This window comes from Silurus aristotelis, assembly GCF_946808225.1.
Source record: "Silurus aristotelis genome assembly, chromosome: 8".
In the NCBI taxonomy this organism is placed as follows: Eukaryota; Metazoa; Chordata; class Actinopteri; order Siluriformes; family Siluridae; genus Silurus; species Silurus aristotelis.
This window is the reverse complement of record NC_139581.1, coordinates 13,214,593-13,238,168: the sequence shown is the minus strand read 5'-3', so window position 1 is coordinate 13,238,168 and position 23,576 is coordinate 13,214,593. Positions and strand designations below refer to the sequence as shown.

Sequence of the window (23,576 nt, the reverse complement as noted above, 5' to 3'; positions counted from 1 at the left end):
AAGAGGAGGAAATGCCCCCTGAAATGGGTGTTTCAACAAGACAATGACCCCCAAACACACCAGTAATCGAGCAGTATCTTGATTCCAGACCAACAAGAATAACATGATGGAGTGGCCAGCCCAATCCACGGACCATAATCCAATTGAAAACTTTGACATCAAAAATGCTGTTTCTGAGGCAAAAAACATGAAATGCAGAGGAATTGTGGTGTGTAGTGCAGCCGTCCTGGGCTGGAATACCTGTTCACCGGTGCCAAAGGTTGGTAGACTACATGCAATCACAGTTGTAAAGCAGGTCTCAGAAATTGTGGTTATACAACTAAATATTAGTTAAGTGATTTCAGTGAGTTTATACAGTAAATGTCTTTTACTGCAACCTAATACCTTTACCTTCACTTTCTGTAAAGTAATTACAATTTTGATCATTTTTTTTCATTGTTTTGATTTACATAAAGTTTGAATGTCCAGTGTTCCCAATGCATTTGCATTATATATATATATATATATATATATATATATATATATATATATATATATATATATATATATATATATATATATATATATATATATGAGAAACATCATACATTTTTTTATCATAGCAATTAATTAAGGGGTTTACATTTTTGTAGAAATACTAGAATGTAATTATAATTAAATGCTCAATAAAACAAACATCTTGTGACAGTTGTATGTAGTGCAGTCTATGGCCATAACTTTAGACTATTACAACTTTTCCATACTGAGATACAATTCGGCCTGTCCAAAGAAAGCCTTTTTTATTTGTTAGTAAATAGCTATAAACGTGTCAAGTTGGTATACGTTCGTATTGGTCGAAAATACAAAACCCGACAACTTCCTTGTCTGTGTTTTCGTGTTTGAGGAACAGATTTGGGCATTTTCCGCTTATGTAAAGTGCAGGCGGACTGAGCAGGCGTGGAGCGTTAAGGAGCCTCGGTCTCTGCTCTCACCTACTGACCTGACAAAGTTCCTGTGGGTTTTTTCTTTTAGCCCCATTTCTTCGAGTCTAAATCGTTTTTAATCTCGGCTTAAAATGCGGAACTCCATCATGAGCTATGTGTTTGGAAGGAAACACCGGCGATTTTTTTAATCATGGCCACTACGGAGCACACGAAGCCTGGGAGACAGTTCAGAAAGACGAGCCCGGACTCAAAGCACTCTGAGCCATGGAAACGGCACATCATCCTTCAGCTGAAACATCGCGATAAAGCACAGAAGATCGCATTCCAAGATGTGATCCGATCATGTAGGCAATTTTTAAATAAGTATTAAATCCCTTTGCTATAATGTTGTTTTTTTACTGTGTTGAAACTTTTTCGCTACAAATCAGTGAATGTATCTGTATCCTCAGCATTCAACACGGTCGGTGTAGAGTTCATGCTTTATTTATTTGCTAACACATGAACGATGTAAAGTTTAAATCAAGTGACACTCGGGTAAAGCTGTGAAATCTGTGTATGTGAGCGGAGTGTATGTTTGTGTAAGTGTGTGTGTGTGTGAGAGAGAGAGAGAGAGAGAGAGAGAGAGAGAGAGAGAGAGCTTTGTTTGCTTTAAGACGGCAGCACAGTCTAAGCAGTGGTTTAGTTCAGGGGATAGACGACGAAATGCGAGTAGAAATGTATGATGGTTGATAAAATGCGATGTGAACCTGAATTCCAGCCCAAATTCCCGATGTGTTGCAGATGTGAACCTGCTCGAGCGGTGCGCTCAAAGTGCAGTAATCACCCAAGGCCTCCTGTCCTCACCCAGGTACTAACTTCTTACTCCACACTTCTGCTGACTCCTGCAGCTGGCTGTCACCTTGAAAAGAACTCGACTTGTCGACTGATTGAGGGAACTGTCAAAAATGCGTGTCACAAACTTAAAAATACATAGTATATAGCTATTACAGTGTAATTATGTGCATGTGTTTAACAGCAAATAACGTTCAGACTTGTAACAATTCACTTCACTTAGCACCGATTGCACAGGGATCTACAGACCATAGGCAGTTTCCCAGAAACGACAAAAGCAACAGCCTTAAGCACTATGCCACACCTCCAGTAACATTTATTCTTCCTGTAAATAAAAGTAAATAAAATCTCTCTCTCTCTCTCTCTCTCTCTCTCTCTCTCTCTCTCTCTCTCTCTCTCTCTCTCTCTCTCTCTCTGTGTATGTATATATACATATATATAGATAGATAGATAGATAGATAGATAGATAGATAGATAGATAGATAGATAGATAGAAACGTAATGTTCATTGAAAGTGAAGATGTCTTCCCGTGCCTCTAAATAAAAGTCTTTTGAACTTTTTTACTGGCAAAGCAAGTTCCGATATATTTTATAATGTCATGCTCAATAGATTTACATCATTTGTTTCAGGTATGTATGTAATATACCCCCAAAGTATGTTTATTTCTAATATATGTTTACTGTTCACTGTCAGGTCATTTTCTTCATCTGAGGATTTGTCATCTCTTAAAACAGCCACTGGTGAGGTAGGAAGCAATGTCATTTATTGGCACAACAAACTATTTCAAATCCCATTGAACCTGTTTTGTTCATAAGCGTAAGGTTTAAGTAGAAGCACAGGTTAGAAAGTAATGGGTGTGAGGGAAATAAAACATCTGCTTGCTGTTTGCTTGCTTGCTTCTCTGTTACATACTGTAAGTAAACCTCTATGCTCTCAGTTCTGATTTCACATGTGATTCTATGTTTATAAGTAAGGTTAATTCTGTTTTTTTTCTTTTTTTTCTTTTTTTTTTTTGTAACCTGCAGCTTGCTTACAAAGTAGTGGAGCTGCAGCAACAGATAAAAAACAAGGAAACATTTCTTGAAAGACAACATGCCAGGTAAGCCTCCTTATCAATGTACAACATTCTTGTTTGAGCACATCTAACATTTTCAAGTTTATATTCTTAAAACATACCTTACAAATTGTAGAAATTGTATGCAGGTCTTGTATTGAATAAAGCTGTTTCAGTATTGCCTCAACACTTGAACTCTCAGTATTCAGTATTTCACTTGAACCTGATGAACATAAGTAAAGACTGTGAAAAGTCTTGTTGTAAGCCAGTATAATTTCAAAGAGCTGCTACTTATACAACATTGCCAAACGTATGCAGACTCTCAAATGTGTTTCCATAAAGTTATAAAGAAACACACAATTGCCTAAAGTATTTTCCTTTTGTAGAATTAAGATTTCTTGTTCACTGGAACTAAGAGGCTAAGCTGTTTCCGGTTCCAGCTTTATAGTGCCCCAGTGAACACCTCACCCCCTCTGAACACCTTTTGAGGAATTGCACCACTTTTGAAATCCAGTGAAAAACTTTCTCAGTAGAAAAGAGGATGTTATAAATGGCAGCTTTGAAATGGCATGTTCATGTCCTAGTTCATAGTTGGCATGTTCAAGTCCATGGCCATAGACTGTCTCCATGACCTTCTGTTTTGGTCTAGAAAAGATTTAATAGTACTTATGATTACGCATTAATTAAATAGCTATACATCTATTTAAATTACTTTAAATTATACACTACAAACACTTGGCAAGGCTAAAAAAAACATATATTCCTATTTGCATTTCTAGTATAGTTTGGAACACCAGTTTAGTCTAACTTAGAAAACAGAGTGACTGTGGTTAATTTGCAAGTGTATAAATTTCTAGTCTACATTAGAGGATGCATTTTTTTAGGCTGGTTCCTGATTATAGCAATCCAAAAGATTTACCTTAATTATCATCCCAGATTGTCCTGTAGTACAGGGTGTGACTTAAACCCTTCAACATTTAGTTTAGTTGTGTCTTGATTTAAACAGTGAATAATAAATATGTAAAATATATAATATAACATCCTGTAGTTTGAGGAAACTAGGACTGTCTCATGTGAAACACAATTTTGATGTCTGAGAAAAAAACAAAGACAGATAAGTTGCTCTCAGATAAGACTTCTCAAATTACAAATGCTAAAGCATCTATTTTTGTCACATGTGTAGTATCCCCTGCAAGAAATGCAATTAAATATTCATATGTTTGAGGAAACGAAGAGGACATTGAGAGATTATTGTTAGACTAGACTGTGCAATTATTATATTGTGTATTAAATGGCTACAAATTCAGTTTGGTATCTGATTTCATTTTCTATAACTATTTCACATGTACAATTGATGCAAGACACTCATTGGGCATGACGAGGATGGACAGGAGTAGAAATTAGTTTATTAAAGGGACAGTGCATGTAGGACTTTTTGGAGACAAGGTGAGGGATGCGAGATTGAGATGGTTTGGACATGTGCAGAGGAGGGACATGCGGTATATCGGTAGGAGAATGCTGAGGATGGAGCTGCCAGGAAGGAGGAAAAGAGAAAGGCCAAGGAGGAGTTTTATGGATGTGGTGAGGAAAGACATGCAGGTGATTAATTTGAAAGAGGCAGATGTAGAGAAAAGAGTAGTATGGAGACAGATGATCCGCTGTAGTGACCACCTATTGGGAACAGCCGAAAAAAGATGAATGGACCATTTCACTCTAAGATTTTTGTACAAGTAAACAAGACACAATATGGTGCATAGTGCCTGTCTAGGTTGGTATCTGTGTTCATTAAATTATATTATATTTTTTTGGCTGCAAAACAGGATATAACCCATTTAGGCTCTGTTACTGCTCATCCAAGAACCCATTTGCACTTCCAGGTTATGCCTCCTAAGAGATTCTAATAATATTATAAAGCATAATATTGACCACTGCTGTGCTTTGTCAGAATATTTTTTAATAGAGATTATACAATACTTTCCTCACGTGTTGATGGGTTTTTTTTCCTGTAAATTTGTTTATTAACATTGATTATTCATTCTTTCTACTAATTGTGGTGCGCATACTTATTCATTAACATATGCGGAACATTAAACGAGAAATTACACGAGTTAAATGTTTAGTGTCTATCATGATATAATTGTGTACATTGTTCTTTCATATTAGGTTGAATGAAACTCAGGTCAAACTCAAGGCTGTGGAAGTGGAGAAAGACAGACTGAAATCTGATGTGAAGGTGATGACTGATAGCAACTTACTCCTCAAGAATGAGTATGACACTCTTCGTGAGCGCTGTCAGCACTTGGATGAAGATTACAGAAAGGAGAATCTCCATGGTTCAGTTCTTGTGGAAAAAATGGTTCACATGAAAGAACAAGCTGCAGCTCGCATGAATCATCTCAATGAGAGGAGGTTAAGGTGAGGTAGTGCTGAGTTGCAGTTGGAGCCAAAACTTGACATGCACTAAGGCTTAGTCTCAGATTTTCTCACCTCCATGCATTTCATGTTATCAAACATTTCATCTGCTGAGATAAATAGGGCAGATACTTTCTTCACAAGAGGTCACTTTAAAGCAATTGATTTTTAATTCACTTTATTAGAATTCCAGTAGGTCAAGTAGTTATAAATAAAAATTGTATGAATGGTTTAACCAAACACCAAGAACAGGGACTGGTGAAGGTGTTTGAGGTATTAGGTACATCCACTATTAAGAGAGTACTATGTCAACATTTCGATGAGAACATGTATAGAAACATTACATTATTATATCTAGAGAAGTAACTGGTTCTTCTATAGAACAATAATCCTAAAAATAAAACATTTGAAATAAAATGGTTTAAAGTGAAAGTATTTGAGTTACTGTCAAAAATAAAAATAACTTTATAATGATATACCTTCTTAAAGTAGATCGCTTAATTTACTAAACAAAGGAAATATACACTATATTGCCAAAAGTATTGGGTCACCCGGTCATAAGTATGGTATGTGATTTTTGAGCAATGCATTCCACTTTTAGTCCCAATTTGCTCTTATAATTCCCTCCACTCTTCTGGGAAGCTGTTCCACTAGATTTAGGAGTGTGATTATGGATATTTGTGTTCTTATGTTCTATTGTGATAGTTATGAAAGGCAGGTACTGTAGATGAGGAGCCCTGGGCTGCAATCAGCGATCCAAATTATCCTAAAGGTGTTCAGTAGCGATGAGATCAGAGCTCTATAGCAGGCCACTCAAGATCTTCCTCTCCAAGGCATGTAAACCATATCTTCAAGGAGCTCACTTTGTGCACAGGGGCATTGCCATGCTGGAACAGGTTTGGGTTTCCAAGTTCAAGTGAACGCAAAATTTTATTATAGCATATCTAAAGACGTCCTGTACAATTGAGTGCCTCCAGCTTTGTGGTAACAGTTTTGAAAAGAACCACACATGGCAGGAAAGGTCAGGTGACCCAGTACTTTTGCCAATATAGTGTATAGTAACATGAATAATATTAAGTTGTGATGTGAATAGTGATGTGAAAGTTCTTCAAGTAGCTCAATTGACTAAACAGAGGACATGTATGAGTCATGGGTGTGAAAAATTAGGGCTGGGCATCATTAACCTTGTATGTTCATTTCTGTAGCTGCCAATATTATATATTTTTTCCCCCACTAAATAGCAGTAAATCCATGACATTGCATCTAGAAATGTTTTCTGTCACATCGGCAATGCTGCCAAAATCCTCTATTGCTTTTATAGAGCCAGGCAAGCTGGTCTTCATAAGGAACTTGAGATGGCTGCTAATAAGACTTTGAACATTGACAAGTAAGTAATCCAGCTGAATATCAGCCTTAGATTTTTTGCAAAAATTCATAAGAAAGAAATAATGTAAATAAAAAAATAGATATTCGCTAAATATAATGGAAACAGAGCTGTGATTAATAGAATTGCTTACATACATAGTTTTGTTCTAGATTTATTAATGTAAATATTTGGATACAATCTCAATTCACTGCATTAAATTCACTTTAATAATAAATAGTGCTCACAACACTACAAGAAACGTTTACTGGAACTGACTGCAGTCTGCACCATTTTAATATTCAGGTGTGGTCTGTTTGTGTGATTTACTGTAGAATTGCAGAGCTGTATCTGGAGTGATTTTGAATTGTTATGGATAAGCTGTTTTTAATATATGTTGCTATGTCTTAGCATGTCTTAGACTATTCTATTGTGAAGCTGCCAATATTTAAGTCATGTTAATTTTTTTAGGGTGTGTTTCTCTGTTTTCAGTCAGAACGAATTTGACTCACTTCTAAATAATTAATTGAAAAAAAGTTTTTCTTTTCTTTTTTTTTTTTTTTTTTTACAGAGCAGCGCATAGCGTATCATTACCCTCATCACCGTTACTACGCAGGAAAGAAGGTGGAGAGAATTTGCCAAGTAGCCAAACACGAGTTTTCAGGTAATTGTAATTTATTTTAGTAATAGCTAATCTATCTTATCTATTTGTAGGTCAGTGTCCTTTTTTGTTTGCATCAGATCAAAATTTTTTCTGAAACTTTTGAATATACAGAATATGTATTGTAATAATAAATTTTTTAGTCAATTGCTGTGGTATAAGTAAAATAACACTGAATGTACTAATATAGAAAAGTAATCCACTTTACATACCACCCGATCGCATAGTGGTCAATGTTGCTGTAACAACACAATTATTCCTTATATGACCCATCACTTTTGTGTTTAATGCTTTTCCCAGGATTGTTTTTTTGTTAGGAATAATTTATAGTACTTATCAAAGTCAGTAATATAGGTGAGGATGGGGTTTAGTGTGTTTGCTTCTTAATTACTTAATTTTGCCTGCTCTTCATTTTAAATATTTTTTTTTGGTCTCAGGTCTGCTTCGGTTACTTCTCCTCGACTTCTTGGCTCAATTAGAGGTCTATTTGAGTGAGTAAACATTTTACTTTTACTTACTTGCTCAAGCACTAAGTTAAAGACTTTACTAAAATAAAACACCTTATAGTACCGCTAGCATCTTGTGGCTAGATTAATCAGTAACAATCAATTAAAGTGTTCTGTAATTAAAAGATCTCTTAGGCTTGTCCATCAAGATCTATCATGTAAATATATTAGCAATCGAAGGAAAATCCATAGTTTCTTTTGGTAATATGGAGAAATTATAGATTAGACCTAAGACATATAATTCAGGCAAATAAAATGTATACATTGTGTAAATCAGCAGGCAGTACCAAAGTGAATGAGTGTAGGAGTTGTCAAAAGAAACAGTGTTGCTATTGTTGTGCATAAGAGAGACACACACTGAAAAAAGATGTCTTTGTGTCTAGGTTACAAGAGCCTCAGTGATATCTCAGTCGTATATGGTTAACATATTTATTATTTTCAAGAAGCAAACACTTGTTTCTCATTTTAGTGATGTTACTTACATGCAAGACATTACAAGATAATTTTATTGCTACACAGCAGTGTTGATAATAATTTGGTTTGGTACAGCTTAACAATTAACAATAAGAAATAAACAACAGACTAAACAAAGTGCAAGACAGATAAAGATAAAATGTGCAAACATTCGCCAAAATGTATACATAGGAAAGATCAGCAGTACTAAAATTCAGTAAGTAACAGCAATTGTGATCAGAGTACGTGGGAATCAAATGATAAGCAAGCATCTTTTCTTAGCTTAAATGTATCTTTGGGTTGAAGAGAAATAATGTTGACTTCTAGGTTAAAATTGGCAGCCTTATTGTGATAAACATAATACTTATTATTATTATATGTATTTCTGTCTTATCATATTTTAGGTAAATGCAGTTTCTCACGAGTCCCCATTTATGTTAACACACTGGTAGTGGGCAGTCAAATAGAATCTAAACCAGGCAGGAGCTTGTTTGTCTAGAACAGGAGTTTCCAAATGTGTTTTTGAAAAGGGGCCAGGTTAGATATTATCAAAAAAATTGACCATTCAAATTTTTATTTGCTGGTCGCTCGATCAGTCTATTACATTTTTGACATTCTGTGTAAACTCTGTCTGTTGGGTGTTGTTAAATTTTCAAGAGATCAGTAAATTCTAAAATAATCATCTGGTGCATCAATCATGTACATAAATCAACCATATCAGTTTTTTTTTTTTTGTGTGTGTGTGTGTGTGTGTGTGTGTGTGTGTGTGTGTGTGTGTGTGTGTGTGTGTGTGTGTGTGCCTGCCCTCAGAAAGAAGAGACGAGGTAATTCAGTTAGCAGTTTGGAAGAAGATCTCTTTACTCCTATTGGAGTTTGCTTAGTAGCTAGAGTCCCAAACAGAGTAATCTATGCAGTGGTAAGTGTTAAATTAACCTCCATGCCATTTCTCTGTATCGATAACCAGGAAATTAATATTTGTTTGTTTATTAATTTATTAACTTATTTCTTTATTAATACTGCCTGCACACATTTTATTAGGAGGTTTAAGCCATATATATTGCTAATGAATGAGTTAATAAGGTCAGGTTTTTGCCACAAAATTTGTTAACAATTAAGTCTGTGGAGAATCCATGCTGAAGAGTTTTCTCTTGTTTAGTACCGCAATTTCCGGACTACGAAGCGCACCCAAATATAAGCCGCACCCACTGAATTTGACAAAGATTTTTATTTTGAACATAAATACGCCGCACCTGTCTATAAACGGCAGCTTCCTACACTGAAACTAATGAACTTTACACAGGCTTTAAGGAAAGACAGTGACTGTTACATGGCTTGTATCTAAACAGTATTCTACCAAGAAAGTCATTGTTCACTGTCCTCCTCCTTCCTTTCACAACAATTTCTCTTAGGAGTTTATCTTTTGGCATCGTCGTGCGTTTAAAAATCACCATCGGTGAAGCTTTTCTCCCGATGCCGTGCAGCTCAGAACACAGGTGAAGTGTGTTTTTTCATGCCCGGTTGTTTTTTAGCGTGACGAATGATTCGCATTTCCTGTAGACAGTCCGAGTGAGCGGCAGGTCAAACGTCAGAGGAACCTCATCCATATTTATGATGTGGTGCGGCCAGATTCAGTGGGAGCGCATCTGATTTAATATAAAGAGTTTCATTGGATCATCTTAACCCGTTCAGCAATTTCATTGGTCTAATGTTATGGGGCTCAGTTTTTTGGATTGAAGCTTTTGAAACGGAAAAACCCAGGAAAAAAAAACATAAATTTGCCACTTCATTGTTTAAGCCGCGGGGTTCAAAGCGTGGGTAAAAAGTAGCGGCTTATAGTCCTGAAAATACGGTACTCACAAAATAGTAGGTTGTAGCTGACCATTGTAGTTGACCAAAATCTGTTATATTTCCCCCTGTGGTCTCTCAAAGCTACTATATTATGGAAGGCAAATTTGTTAAACGCAAATCTAACACACTGTAATGTGGAACAACTAGCAAACAGAATGAAAATTACCATTTAAAATTAGGTTTATACTATAGATTTCAAATGCATCGAGAAAATAAAGTGTATGTGTAAGCGAAATATGTATTTTTTGTCATATCCCTAAAAATAAGCAAGTCTATATTATTTTATATATATATATATATATATATATATATATATATATATATATATATATATATATATATATATATATATATATACATATACACACATACAGTGAGGAAAATAAGTATTTGAACACCCTGCTATTTTGCAAGTTCTCCCACTTAGAAATCATGGAGGGGTCTGAAATTGTCATCGTAGGTGCATGTCCACTGTGAGAGACATAATCTAAAAAAAAAAAATCCAGAAATCACAATGTATGATTTTTTTACTATTTATTTGTATGATACAGCTGCAAATAAGTATTTAAACACCTGAGAAAGTCAATGTTAATATTTGGTACAGTAGCCCTCGTTTGCAATTACAGAGGTCAAACGTTTCCTGTAGTTTTTCACCAGGTTTGCACTCACTGCAGGAGGGATTTTGGCCCACTCCTCCACACAGATCTTCTCTAGATCAGTCAGGTTTCTGGCCTGTCGCTGAGAAACACGGAGTTTGAGCTCCCTCTAAAGATTCTCTATTGGGTTTAGGTCTGGAGACTGGCTAGGCCACGCCAGAACCTTGATATGCTTCTTACAGAGCCACTCCTTGTATTACCAACAGTAACCTTGGAAACGGTGGTCTCAGCTCTTTTCAGGTCATTGACCAGCTCCTCCCGTGTAGTTCTGGGTTCTTAGGATCATTGAGACCCCATGAGGTGAGATCTTGCTTTGAGCCCCAGTCCGAGGGAGATTGACAGTTCAAGTCTAGCTTCTTCCATTTTCTAATGATTGCTCCAACAGTGGACCTTTTTTCACCAAGCTGCTTGGCAATTTCCCTGTAGCCCTTTCCAGCCTTGTGGAATTTCCACAATTGTGTCTCTAGTGTCTTTGAGCAGCTCTTTGGTCTCGGCCATGTTAGTAGTTGGATTCTTACTGATTGTATAGGGTGGACAGGTGTCTTTATGCAGCTAACGACCTCAAACAGGTGCATCTAATTTAGGATAATAAATGTAGTAGAGGTGGACATTTTAAAGGCAGACTAACAGGTCTTTGAGGGTCCGAATTCTAGCTGATAGACAGGTGTTCAAATACTTATTTGCAGCTGTATCATACAAATAAATAGTTTAAAAATCATACATTGTGATTTCTGGATTTTTCTTTTTAGATTATGTCTCTCACAGTGGACATGCACCTACGATGACAATTTCAGACCCCTCCATGATTTCTAAGTGGGAGAACTTGCAAAATAGCAGGGTGTTCAAATACTTATTTTCCTCACTATATATATATATAGTGATATATAGTGATAATAGGGTTGTCGAGGTAACCGAGGGCGAGATAACCGGGTTCCACTGTATGTATATATATATATATATATATATATATATATATATATATATATATATATATATATATATATATATATATATATACAGTGGAACCCGGTTATCTCGCCCTCGGTTACCTCGACAACCCTATTAAGTCGACGTTTTTGAAGTGAAACTGCCAAATTCTCGCTTTTTCTAAGCATTTTTTTTATCGGTTATGTCGACTTTTTTTATGTCGCCGAACCCTGATATCTCGAGCACAAGGGGGGAAAATTTTGCCATTTAACGTCGGTTATCTCGGTGCATCCGCAGAAGAACTCGTGGAAGTGGCGGAAAAATCAAGCCTTACAAATGCTACAGGTGTTGTATTGTATACTGGTGAATCTCTGCTGTTAGTTAGTGCTAGTGTTCGCAGTGTTAGTAGGGGCGCGGCTTTGGGAAGAAAAGCGCAGCCGGTGAGAGAGTGCCGGTGGGAAGGCACGTACCGGGATACACATGAGCGCTAACAACGACCGCCGTGAACCAACATATACCAACAATAACGGACAGTGAGAGTGTGGAAGTTTAAATAGGAGCTGGTGATGATGATAAACGAGCACCATATGTGCGGGATTAAAGCCGGGAGCTTCAGAGAAAGCGGCCGAGAAAACACCTGACACGCTGAAGGGGGCTGAAGGGGGCGTGGCAGGTGGATTCCTGACAGATAAACATGTACTGTATGTATTTTTATAGCATGCCTTCATCAAACAAATCGCGGAAACGCTGTTGTGTAAAAAACCCTTCAAAAACAAAAAATATAACCGGGTTCCACTGTGTGGATATATATATATATATATATATATATATATATATATATATATATATATATATATATATATATATATATATATATATATTTTTTTTTTTTTTACTTTTATTTATTTACATTTTTTTTGTAGTAAAGTTACTAGTGAGTCAAAGGATTTCAAAGATTTTTGGGCAAATTCTAATTAATTTGACCCTATTTGTGAAATTAAGCCTTTATCACCCTGCATAAATTTTATTCCAAATGTATACTTTTGAATTTAGTAGTTAACTGCCATTGCAGTACCTACTTTGAGAACCAGTGAGTTAGTCAAATGAAACTATATGTAACTGAGATTATTATTAGATGCATGAGGGTTAGATGCAAAATTACTTACACACTGACAGATGAATGTGTCCATAGTCTTGTATGTCAGTTGGAGAAAGGAAGCTTGCGTTCCATGGTATTAGCCACAAAAGCCTTTATAAATGTCTGCAAAACAATTTCTTACTATGTTACAGCATAGCTCTGCACACAGGCACCCAGTACTGTTTTAGTTTTTATTTCAAATATGCATTGCAGTGTCTTTAGTGTAAAGTATTGTAGCTACAAATAGTTTAGGATTTCTTATAAATGTCATGATTTGCATATCTTATGTCTTTTTTTCGGTAAGGACTACTTTTTGTTCTCACTTCTCTTTTTTTTTTTTTTTAGAAATTAAGTTAATTATGTTGCTAGATATTTCTTAATGTCAGTCACTCTTAACATGCTGTATATCATTATATATATATATATATATATATATATATATATATATATATATATATATATATATATATATATATATATATATATATATATATATATATGGTCCTAAGTATTCAGACCCTTTGCTGTGACACTCATATGTTTAACTCAGGTGCTATCCATTTCTTCTGATCATCCTTGAGATGGTTCTACACCTTCATTTGAGTCCATAAATGTAAGCAAATGAGAATTATGAGGTCAAAGGAACTGCCTGAAGAGCTCAGAGACAGAATTGTGGCAAGGCACAGATCTGACCAAGGTTACAAAAATATTTCTGCTGCACTTAAGGTTCCTAAGAGCACAGTGGCCTCCATAATCCTCAAATGGGACTACCAGAATTCTTCCTAGAGTTGGCTGTCTGGCCAAACTGAGCTATCAGGGGAGAAGAGCCTTGGTGAGAGAGGTAAAGAAGAACCCAAAGATCACTGTGGCTGAGCTCCAGAGATGCAGTTGGGAGATGGGAGAAAGTTGTAGAAAGTCAACCATCACTGCAGCCCTTCACCAGTCGGGGCTTTATGGCAGACTGGCTCGACGGAAGTTGCAATCGAGGGAAAGATGAATGCGGCCAAGTACAGGGACATCCTGGACGCAAACATTCTCCAGAGTGCTCTGGACCTCAGACTGGGCCGAAGGTTTACCTTTCAACAAGACAATGACCCTAAGCACACAGCTAAAATAACGAAGGAGTGGCTTCACAATAACTCCGTGACTGTTCTTGAATGGCCCAGCCAGAGCCCTGACTTAAACCCAATTGAGCATCTCTGGAGAGACCTAAAAATGCTGTCCACCAACGTTTACCATCCAACCTGAAAGAAATGGAGAGGATCTGCAAGGAGGAATGGCAGAGGACCCCAAATCCAGGTGTGAAAACCTTGTTGCATCTTTCCCAAAAAGACTCCTGGCTGTATTAGATCAAAAGGGGGCTTCTACTAAATACTGAGCAAATGGTCTGAATACTTAGGACCATGTGATATATCAGTTTTTCTTTATTAATAAATCTGCAAAAATGTCAACAATTCTGTGTTTTTCTGTCAATATGGGGTGCTATGTGTACATTAATGAGGAAAAGAAATGAATGCAAATGGCTGCAATATAACAAAGAGTGAAAAATTTAAGGGGGTCTAAATAATTTCCGTACCCACTGTGTGTGTGTGTGTGTATGTGTGTGTATATATATATATATATATATATGTGTATATATATATATATATATATATATATATATATATATATATATATATATATATATATATATATATATATATATATATATAAGAGCTCTCTGTTGAATTCAGAGATTATTATGTGAAGTCAAGGCACATAACAAGTATTTGTCAACTTTTTCTGTTGGTGCAGGATGCTCATGAACTTGGAATCAATGCAGTTAGATTCGGCCCAAGCTCAAACCTGCTGGCCACTGGAGGCACAGACAGGGTGATCAAACTGTGGGAGGTCATTTCAGGTACTGCTCTACAAGTGTAAATGATGAGGAAGTGATACGTTTTTATAAGAGTCTATAATTATCAGATTTTCTGCATCATGCTTGAACTTGGTTTAATTCAGCTGACTTGGGTGGCAATGTCAAAAGCTTGATTTTATGGCCTATAAAACATTTTGCTATATTTTGTGACATTAAAATTGTTGTGCCGGTGGAAAGACATAATATTTTATATTCTCTACTGGGTCCTTGGTGTATTTGGGACCTGTTTGAGTTTTAAACTAACAGTGGATAAAGTTGAATCTTATGCATGTTCAGGCATAAAGCTATTTTAATAGCCATTGCATGACCTATTAGTCAGCACACTTCCGTCATTCCGTCACAAGTTCATTTGTTACTGTAATTTCCTATTTTCTTCATGTCGAATGACTAAGGGAATCTGGCCTGTTATACAATAGTAAAATAGGAAATTATGGACGACCACATAATAGTTCCTAAGCACTCAGGCAAACTCAAAACAATATCATATAAATTTGTTAGTTGGATCAGCATCATAATGGATTGCTTTTGTCCCCTAGACAGATCACAATATATACAGGTCTTCATGAAATAAAAAATAAATAATCCAAGTTATATTGTTTAAAATAAGTATTAAACTTTATTTTAAATTTTTATCGAAAATTGTGATAATTTCAAAAACATTTGTCTCCCAGGCATGCTGCACCACAGAGGGACACTAGATGGGAGTAATGCAGGCATCACCAGCATTGAGTTTGACGCTACGGTATGAATATACATGTCACATTTGTTTACGAAGCACATCACTGGCAATTATAAAGCTTAAGTAGTTGATCTTAAATGTTGCCTAATAAGAGTCTTGTTGTTTTGTTTTTTTTTATTTTTGGTTGTGAATTTGTTTATTTGCTAAAATCTTGTTTGTTCTTGCCAACCTCATCAGGGCAGCCGAATTTTAGCTGGATCAAACGACAACTCAGCTCTTATTTGGCGGTTGGATGACTCTGTTCCAAAGGTAACAGAGCCCCCATCCCCCCTTCTGTCTGATTTAGCACTCCTGGTGTATTCTACTGTTTCCCTGAATCATGCTCTGCAGAGCATCATCCACACAGAACTGCATTAAGACATGCTGTGTGAGGTGTGCCTGCTTACATTTAGAGGTGTCATGTGACTCTGTGCTGCTGCAAATAGAGAAAATGATCCCTGTTATACATTGAAGATGCCCACTGACTGAACATTGTAATAGCTTATAAAGGATGGCTGATGAGTGATGTTTGAGGGTCACAAAAATGTTCACATTTTTTAAAATATCTTTATATTTACATTTTTGTTTATGTTAAGATCAAATTGTCTTGATGAGGTATTGAATTAATAATGGTGTACTGCCAAGAAGCATAGACAATGATTGCTCCTGGATAAAAGAATAAAAATATAATCTATAGCTGGACCTACATATTGTGATTATAGTAAATAAACAGTTACTCTAGTTTTATGGCCTGCAATAACCATGTTTAATTTCAGGTTTCTTGTTCTGCTTTTGTAGTTTACACTGACAGGCCATTCTCGTAAAGTGACAGCAGCAAAGTTTAAATGTAACCTGAGGCAGGTGGTGACTGGAAGTGGAGACAGGACTGTAAAAATCTGGGACTTGGGACGTGCTGCTTGTAAGTTTCTCAATACACATGTGTGCAATATTAGTTCATTGCAATCTAAGTAATGTTTATGTGTGCTGTTCAACGGATTCTCTTAGGATTGTTAAAAAATACATGCCTTGATTAAACATGCATCTTTATTAATATTTTTGAAAATATTAAAATAAATAAATAGGACCATTCAGATCTAATTGGTTTGCAAATACTGCCACTATATCTAGCTATTTTGCGCAGCTATTTTGCGTAGCATAGCAGACATCTTTCAGTTTCACCTTTTGGGGTCACATGTTAGTGAAAATCTGATTAATTTGATTTCTTTTAATCATTTTATGAAGAATATTTACAATTCCATTCAATTGTGTTCAGGTTCCCTCACTTGATTTATTTTCTTTTTTATTTTATTTAGGCATACAGACCATTGAGGTATTTTCCTACTGTAGTGATCTAGTGTGTTCAGAGTACTACATAATCAGTGGCCATTTTGACAGAAAAATACGCTTCTGGGACAGCAGGTAAGAAAATATATTTTATTGGTATATCTCACAGAAAACTACAGAAATTTGTTACAATCATGGTAATTGCAAATTTCAGAGATGGTCCTATAGGTATAGAGGCTTGTGGGAATAAAATGAGCTTATGCTTATATACAATGATCATTCCCATACTATTCTAAAATGATTACCCTGGTAGATTATGCGGACACCTAACCATCACAACAAAATGTGGGCTTTCCATAAACTGTTGCCTCAAAGATGAAAGCAGTTCTATATGATGTCTTGAATTGCATGTTGTAGTATTACAATTTCCTTTTACTAGAACTGTGGGACTCATAGCTTGGCTATACCATTGTTCAGAAAGCAAGGCGCATGAAGACATAGTTTGTATTGGTTGAAATAGAAGTAAACCCAAAGTGACCTGTAGAGATTCTTGACTTCAAGCACACTGAACACCTTTGTGTTGGATAAATAAAAACACCACTGCGCCAAGGATTTCTTGCATTTCATCAGTGATTGGCTGTTTTTAACAAACACCCATGGGTCTGACATTCAGGTTTGCACAAACCTTTGACCATATAATCTAAATATTCATAGCAAAACTGTCATAATAAAAAAATGGTATATGGCTTTAGAAATAAATATAGCTCATCTGGTGTGCTATTCATTATAATTTATCTGTAGTAAAATGCTACCCACCAGAGATTTGATGATTATCTCCTTGGATGTGTTCCATAGTAATTAATTTGGTTCTACAGTGTTTTTTCACTGCTATTCTAGAGTATATTTTTGGGGGCATATTCAAAATTTAACTATGTACATGTTTTTTGCTCCAAATTCTGTACTTGAACACATTTGACTAGAATTGAAACACTACATTCAGAATGCTATATAAGAATACATTTTACATTTTAAATTACTCAAAAAGAAGAACCCTAGATTGATAATCATCAATAGCAGTTAATATATGGATATGGAGATATTCCTAAATCATTTGGAGAGCAAATGTGCTGTTTGTGTTTCCCAGAATTACAGAAAAGCCCTTGAAATTATACAACCAGTACTACAGTATCTCCGGCCAACATTAGTATCCACAATGAGTATTTAAGATGTGAAATGCATCAAACAAACAACAACAAAAAAAAACGTTGTTTAACTGATCTACATTTGAGCCATTTTCTTTTTACATTTGCACTCGATGGTTTCATGACAGTTGCCTGTGAATGTGATGGGATTTAAACCACAAATGTCATGTGATTCCTGCTGCATTTAGAGATTTCAAGAAATGAACGTATCATTCAGCCCACGTCTGAGCCCTTGACATCTCTCATTCACTCCAAGCAGCAGTAACCTCCAGCTGCCGCCCTGCCAACTGCTCGCCTGTCGCCTAGCAACCATCAGCCCACATACTAATTGTCTTCTTGAGTTGCTAAGAGCTGATATGTGCTGTAATATGGCATTGAAAAAAATAAAAAGAAAAAAATTTGTACAGGACAGATTTTTTACATTTGCAAACACTTACGTGGCGGTTTAATGTTCAGACACTCACCCAGTTGACATGCCACTCTTGTTAAATCAAAATTATACTGGACATTATATATTAAGTATTTGCTTTGCGTTTGACTGGGATTCAGCTTAATACACATCTTTTCTCATATAATTTCTGTTAAAATATGTAAGAAAAATGTAATGCTTGCAAAACAGTACTAATATATTGTAAAGTCTGCAGACTTATTATAAGGAAACAAACTGGATCATTGTTTGATATGAGAAGGTTTTATATTTATATTGCTCTCCAATAACAATAATTGCTAGGCTTTATTACAATATTTATAAAGTGTCTACTATAAATGCTAAAAAAAAAAAGTTAAAAAATGTTCAAATTGCTATGATACATGTATAGGAATCAATGAGTAAAAGACATGCTGAAATGTAAGAAATATGTCCTTTGGATTTATGATAGTTATAATACCATGTTTCTTTATTAAAATGTCTTGTGTAGATTGTGTTTAGATGTTTGATTTTACTAACTTAACATTTAATTTTTAATTAAAATGTTAAAAGTGCTCAAGGTTAAACAGTAAATATACACATTTAGTAAACCTTTGCGTTATGACTATAAAATTATATGATGGTTTCTTAATTAGTCATGTGTGCATCGAAATTTAATTTTTAAATACACATTTTCTGTTATCACAGAAAAAAATACTTACAGTGTTCTTTAACATTTCTTCTCTGAACTAATCTGTAACTTGATGCACCCTATTCCTACAGGGCAGCGAGCTGTACTCAGGAGGTTCCACTACAGGGCAGGGTGACATCACTTGACATCTCACCCAACCACAGAGAAGTACTAAGTTGCTCAAGAGATGAGAGCCTGCAGCTGGTGGATCTGAGAATGAGTAATACCAGAATGACCTTCCGGTACAGAGAATTTATTTTCATACTATGAAACATATTTATACGCCAATTCTTATTATTTTAGAGGTCTGCAAATTAAAATGTAAAATTAAATAAATAATGAATGATTTTTTTTTGTATATATTACATATTACATATTCAATATGTGGTCAAAATGATATTGTCATTTATAATGTTTTTACTTTTACTTTTTTGTGTTTGCGGACTATGCATGTGACATTGCTCCACATTTAAGCAATTTCCATATATCGTTCATTTATATGAATATTGTCAATTATCCATTTGCATCTATTGCTCAGTAATTGAGCATTAAGGCTTGTAACATGAACCTGGCCAGACAGTTCTAAAAACTGTGTACACTTTGCACATATAGTTATGTTCATAATCTAAAAGTTACTATTGAACTTCTAAACACATTAGTCTTATTAATTATGCATTTATCTGTAATCATTTGTCAGAGATGACTTACTGGTGAGGAAGTAAATCATTCAAGCATAGAACCATTCGGTGATGTGTCAGCAATGCAAAGATTGCTAAATTAAGTCTATCTACCAGTTCACTGGATGCAGTTGCAAGGCAGCGTATAAGAACAGCAACTAATGCTAATTGAATTGTAATATTCAGGAGTGTTAGTTGCACTGGTCTCAAAACAGTCAGTTAGGCTACAAATCATACCTAAGAATAGGCACTGATAGCCATAATAGAGTGTATGTTAAATTGAGTATTACAACAACAACAACAAAAAACACAGTAGGATAAATTTTTTTATCATTAAAGACCGATAAACACAAGCAGATTCAACAGGAAAGAGGTTCGTTTTGTATCAGTGTTGAAATGCTTTCAAAATCAGGTGATATATTTGAAGTTGTGTTGATGTAATAAAGCATAACATACCCCTGTTGCATTACATTTTATAGAGCCTTCTTTACTGTTTAGGAGTCTGTCTAGCAACTGCAATAATACAACTGCAAAAATCGATCTATCTAGCAAGTTCATACTTTTTTTCTTTTCCTTGTCATATGATAATCCTAGGGCAGATGGTTTCAAATGTGGAAGTGATAGTACCAAGGCTATTTTCAGGTAAGATAATTAATAACTAAAATCTGATAGTCATCATTGTATTCGAAGTGTATGGAATGATTGCTTTGCCAATGGATTCTTAGTAGTCTCATTTTAATTCTTTATCCTTCTAATGAAAAAACATATTAATAAGCACAGTGCTAGTTTTAGGACAATCAAGAAAATGTCAGAACAAGGATTCCAGCCAAACTGTTCAAATTGGTTTTACATTGTTTGGAAGAATTCCACTGTTTTTCCTTTTGTTTGGAGTGCATCATAAACATCTATGTACTCTTTGTAATCAGTGTTTGAATATGTAGTCATAAAGAAAATAATGGGTTAAAAGAGATGTCTTTTTTAAATATATGTTTGCATTTGTCAGACAAAGTAAGACAAAGAACAATAAAAGCTTGAAACTACTAAGCTATCTATCCTATAACAGACCTTTGTCCTGTATTACCCTGCCATTTTCATACCATGAACCACATGTGTTGTGTAATTGCCTTGTGTAAAATAAGGCGAGACAAGAAAAAGGAGAGGATGCAATGCTGAAATGACAAAGGCTGAGTCCCATTTGTGCGTCTGGTCTGTAGCTCACTCCCAGTTGAATCATACACTTAGCTGTTTCTATGGCAACAGCAGGACCAGAATGCATTGAGTCATGCTAAAAGGTCTATGTAATCTCAAACCAGAGAGGGAGGGGCTAATGGATATGGGATCAGAAACACCTTATTAAACATAAATGCACAAAACAAAATTCTCAAATGCATGTATTGGTTTAGAAATAAATGTATTCTCATGCCCCCCACCATGTAAATAAAATAAATGAATACATTTCAAGAAAGAAAATATGCAGATTTTTTTTAATAATCACTTTGAGCTGGAAATCAGGACAATTATAAAATGTCTACATTTAGGTATTCTGAATTTCTGTGCAGGTTGGTTTTGTTCAGTGTAAGACTATGGCGTCCTCTCAGAACTGACACTGCCCTACATCCTTAATTAGGCATTGTCATGAAGCAGGTTTCTGGTTTTATTAAATAAGTGTATCAGACAAACCAAGGATCGAGAAAATATGAGGCTGGCAAATGGTCAGGCAATCTGTAAACAGGAACATAGCAGACTCAGTAAACCTGAAGCAGTATATGGCCAAAACACTCATAATATTGGATGATAAAATCTGGTAATAGGGTGAGGGTTCTGGGATGTTTACAAGTATTAGTGTGATTTCATCTGGTGGGTTCTTTTAGCAATCTGGTAACTTTGAATGGGGATAAGTGTTTGGAGTTCAGTGTGATGAGTCTGTGATCTGGAGAGTTGTAGTATGGCATGCATTTTTCATCATTTTGAACACAAAATTTCTTTACAAATGTCAACATTAATCGAGTTAAGAAAAAAGCTTCACAAGAAAATATCCACAGCAGGCCTTCTCTGGGTACAGCTTGATAAATTCTCGGTTATGAGTACTTTTTTGTCATGTAGATACTGTTTCTTCAAAACAGTTTCTTCGTGTGATTATTTATAGGACTATAGCGTATTTTAAGGGATGTATGTGCATCTGCAGTGAATGTTAATGATGTTATTATCCATATTGATGTGGCAAAAAAACAATTATTTCAAAAACATTTATTTAAGTATTGATTAATCAAGATCTGCATACCTCCTTCGACTTTAGTCCAGATGGAAGTTACCTGGCAGCTGGCTCTGCAGATGGTACTGTGTACATCTGGAATATTAACACAGGCAACCTGGAAACAAGACTACCAGTCATGCACAGGTATCCAGAGTCCAATTGGTAACCTAAAAAAAGTTTTTTTTTTTTTTTTTTTTTTTTTAATCTATTCAAATATTTATTTTATTTACTATTAAGAGAACAGAGAGAATTCATTTGCATTCTAAGTCCAGTTTAAACTGCATTGCCAGTTGATGCATTTAACATTAATTGCCCATCTGTTTTGAAATTGCACAATATCAGCTTGCCAATTGAGCACATTTCAGCTAAACAACAAGGCTGTTCATTTTGTGTGGTTCTGAGTGTTGATTTGAATGAAATCTGCCATGAGTAAATGGACAGCAAGACTTTCAAACATTTTACCACTTGACCGGTGACATTTCCAAGTTTCATAAAAAATATCAACATTCTAAGATTGTCACTATGAATGCATTACAATGTTTGTTATTGCCTTTTTAAGTCAACAGTATAAGCACCAATCATATTTAAAGACAGTTTATCTTTAATCTGCATTTTTGAATGCATTTCTCATATAGACACATGACTGGTTTCTATCTGAAATATATGCATGGCTGTATGTGATATACCTTGATTAGACCTAATTACTGAGATTAACAAGACTTTACTGTGTATTTCAGAACCTCGGTTAATGCAGTGGCTTGGTCAATGTCAGGCGAGTATATGGTGAGTGTTGATAAGAGCCGATGTGCCATGCTGTGGAGTGACATCTGAAACTGGGTGTAAGTGGCTGTAATCTCTGCTGCTGACTTACACACCAGGGTCACTAATATCCACACACCCAAGTTCAGAATGTTCTATAGACCAAAAACTATTCAGCTTCAGTGTTTAAGCCCCACAAGAATGCTACTTATGTTTTGGTCTGGCTTTATAAAGCAGTCAAGATTGTTTAGATACCTTAATTCTTTTCTACAATGTATTGACTTAAAGTGTAAAGTAATTTATTAGTTGACATTTAAAGTGTCAAACATTCAAGCATACTGATGAAGATTCAAGGCCTGGTGACAAAAAAGACAAAGTTAGCAAGAAACTAGGTAGATAGAGTATTTAATATGACCTGTTTGCGTACATTTGACATAATGCTAATTATACTTTGTAGATTATATATTGTGTACAGTGTCTATTTTGTAATGTATATGTGAAGCTACTTTGGAGCAAATGTCCATTGTTAAAAGCACTATACAAGAACATTGAAATTGAACATGTAGGTATTATGTATTAAGAAATGCACCAATTCTATACTGTGTATCAGTTGTTTGTTGTCTGCACTTGTTTTGTGCTGCAGTAATTCTTCAACCACTCTGAGGGATTGTTGATTTTTTCTAACCACATGCATTTACATTCTCATTTGTTAATGATATCCAGTGAAGTTTTTACAAACAAGGGAGTGTACAGATTTGTTTACGTTCTAATTTTCTAAGCATTTGTACTAAATATGGTGGCTTAAAGACAGTATACAGAATCAATAAATTTCTTACCCTTTTTCTTACCAATACCAAGTCTTGTTTTGTAATTTTTTTTTAACAATACATTGTT

At 35.3% G+C, this 23,576-nt stretch overlaps 1 protein-coding gene across 2 annotated transcripts; it reads left to right on the top strand.

Annotated features, from left to right (window-relative positions):
- Positions 1–725: 725 nt before the first annotated feature.
- Positions 726–23,533, top strand: atg16l2 (ATG16 autophagy related 16-like 2). Of its 2 annotated transcripts, none has more exons than XR_014534686.1 (18): positions 726–1,267; positions 1,704–1,770; positions 2,449–2,500; positions 2,781–2,854; positions 4,973–5,224; positions 6,543–6,608; positions 7,156–7,248; positions 7,683–7,736; positions 9,015–9,120; positions 14,568–14,673; positions 15,363–15,433; positions 15,608–15,679; positions 16,208–16,328; positions 16,723–16,828; positions 19,085–19,234; positions 20,269–20,311; positions 21,966–22,067; positions 22,661–23,533. XR_014534686.1 is itself a non-coding variant. In XM_083548486.1 (18 exons), exons 1-18 carry the CDS (start codon positions 1,114–1,116, stop codon positions 22,752–22,754), a joined length of 1,788 nt encoding a protein of 595 aa, XP_083404612.1. In that variant the 5' UTR covers positions 740–1,113; the 3' UTR covers positions 22,755–23,533. The 2 variants fall into 2 exon arrangements, 1 of the variants encoding a protein (XP_083404612.1); XM_083548486.1 differs by having other exon boundaries at positions 740–1,267; positions 20,264–20,311.
- The last annotated feature ends 43 nt before the right edge of the window (positions 23,534–23,576 follow it).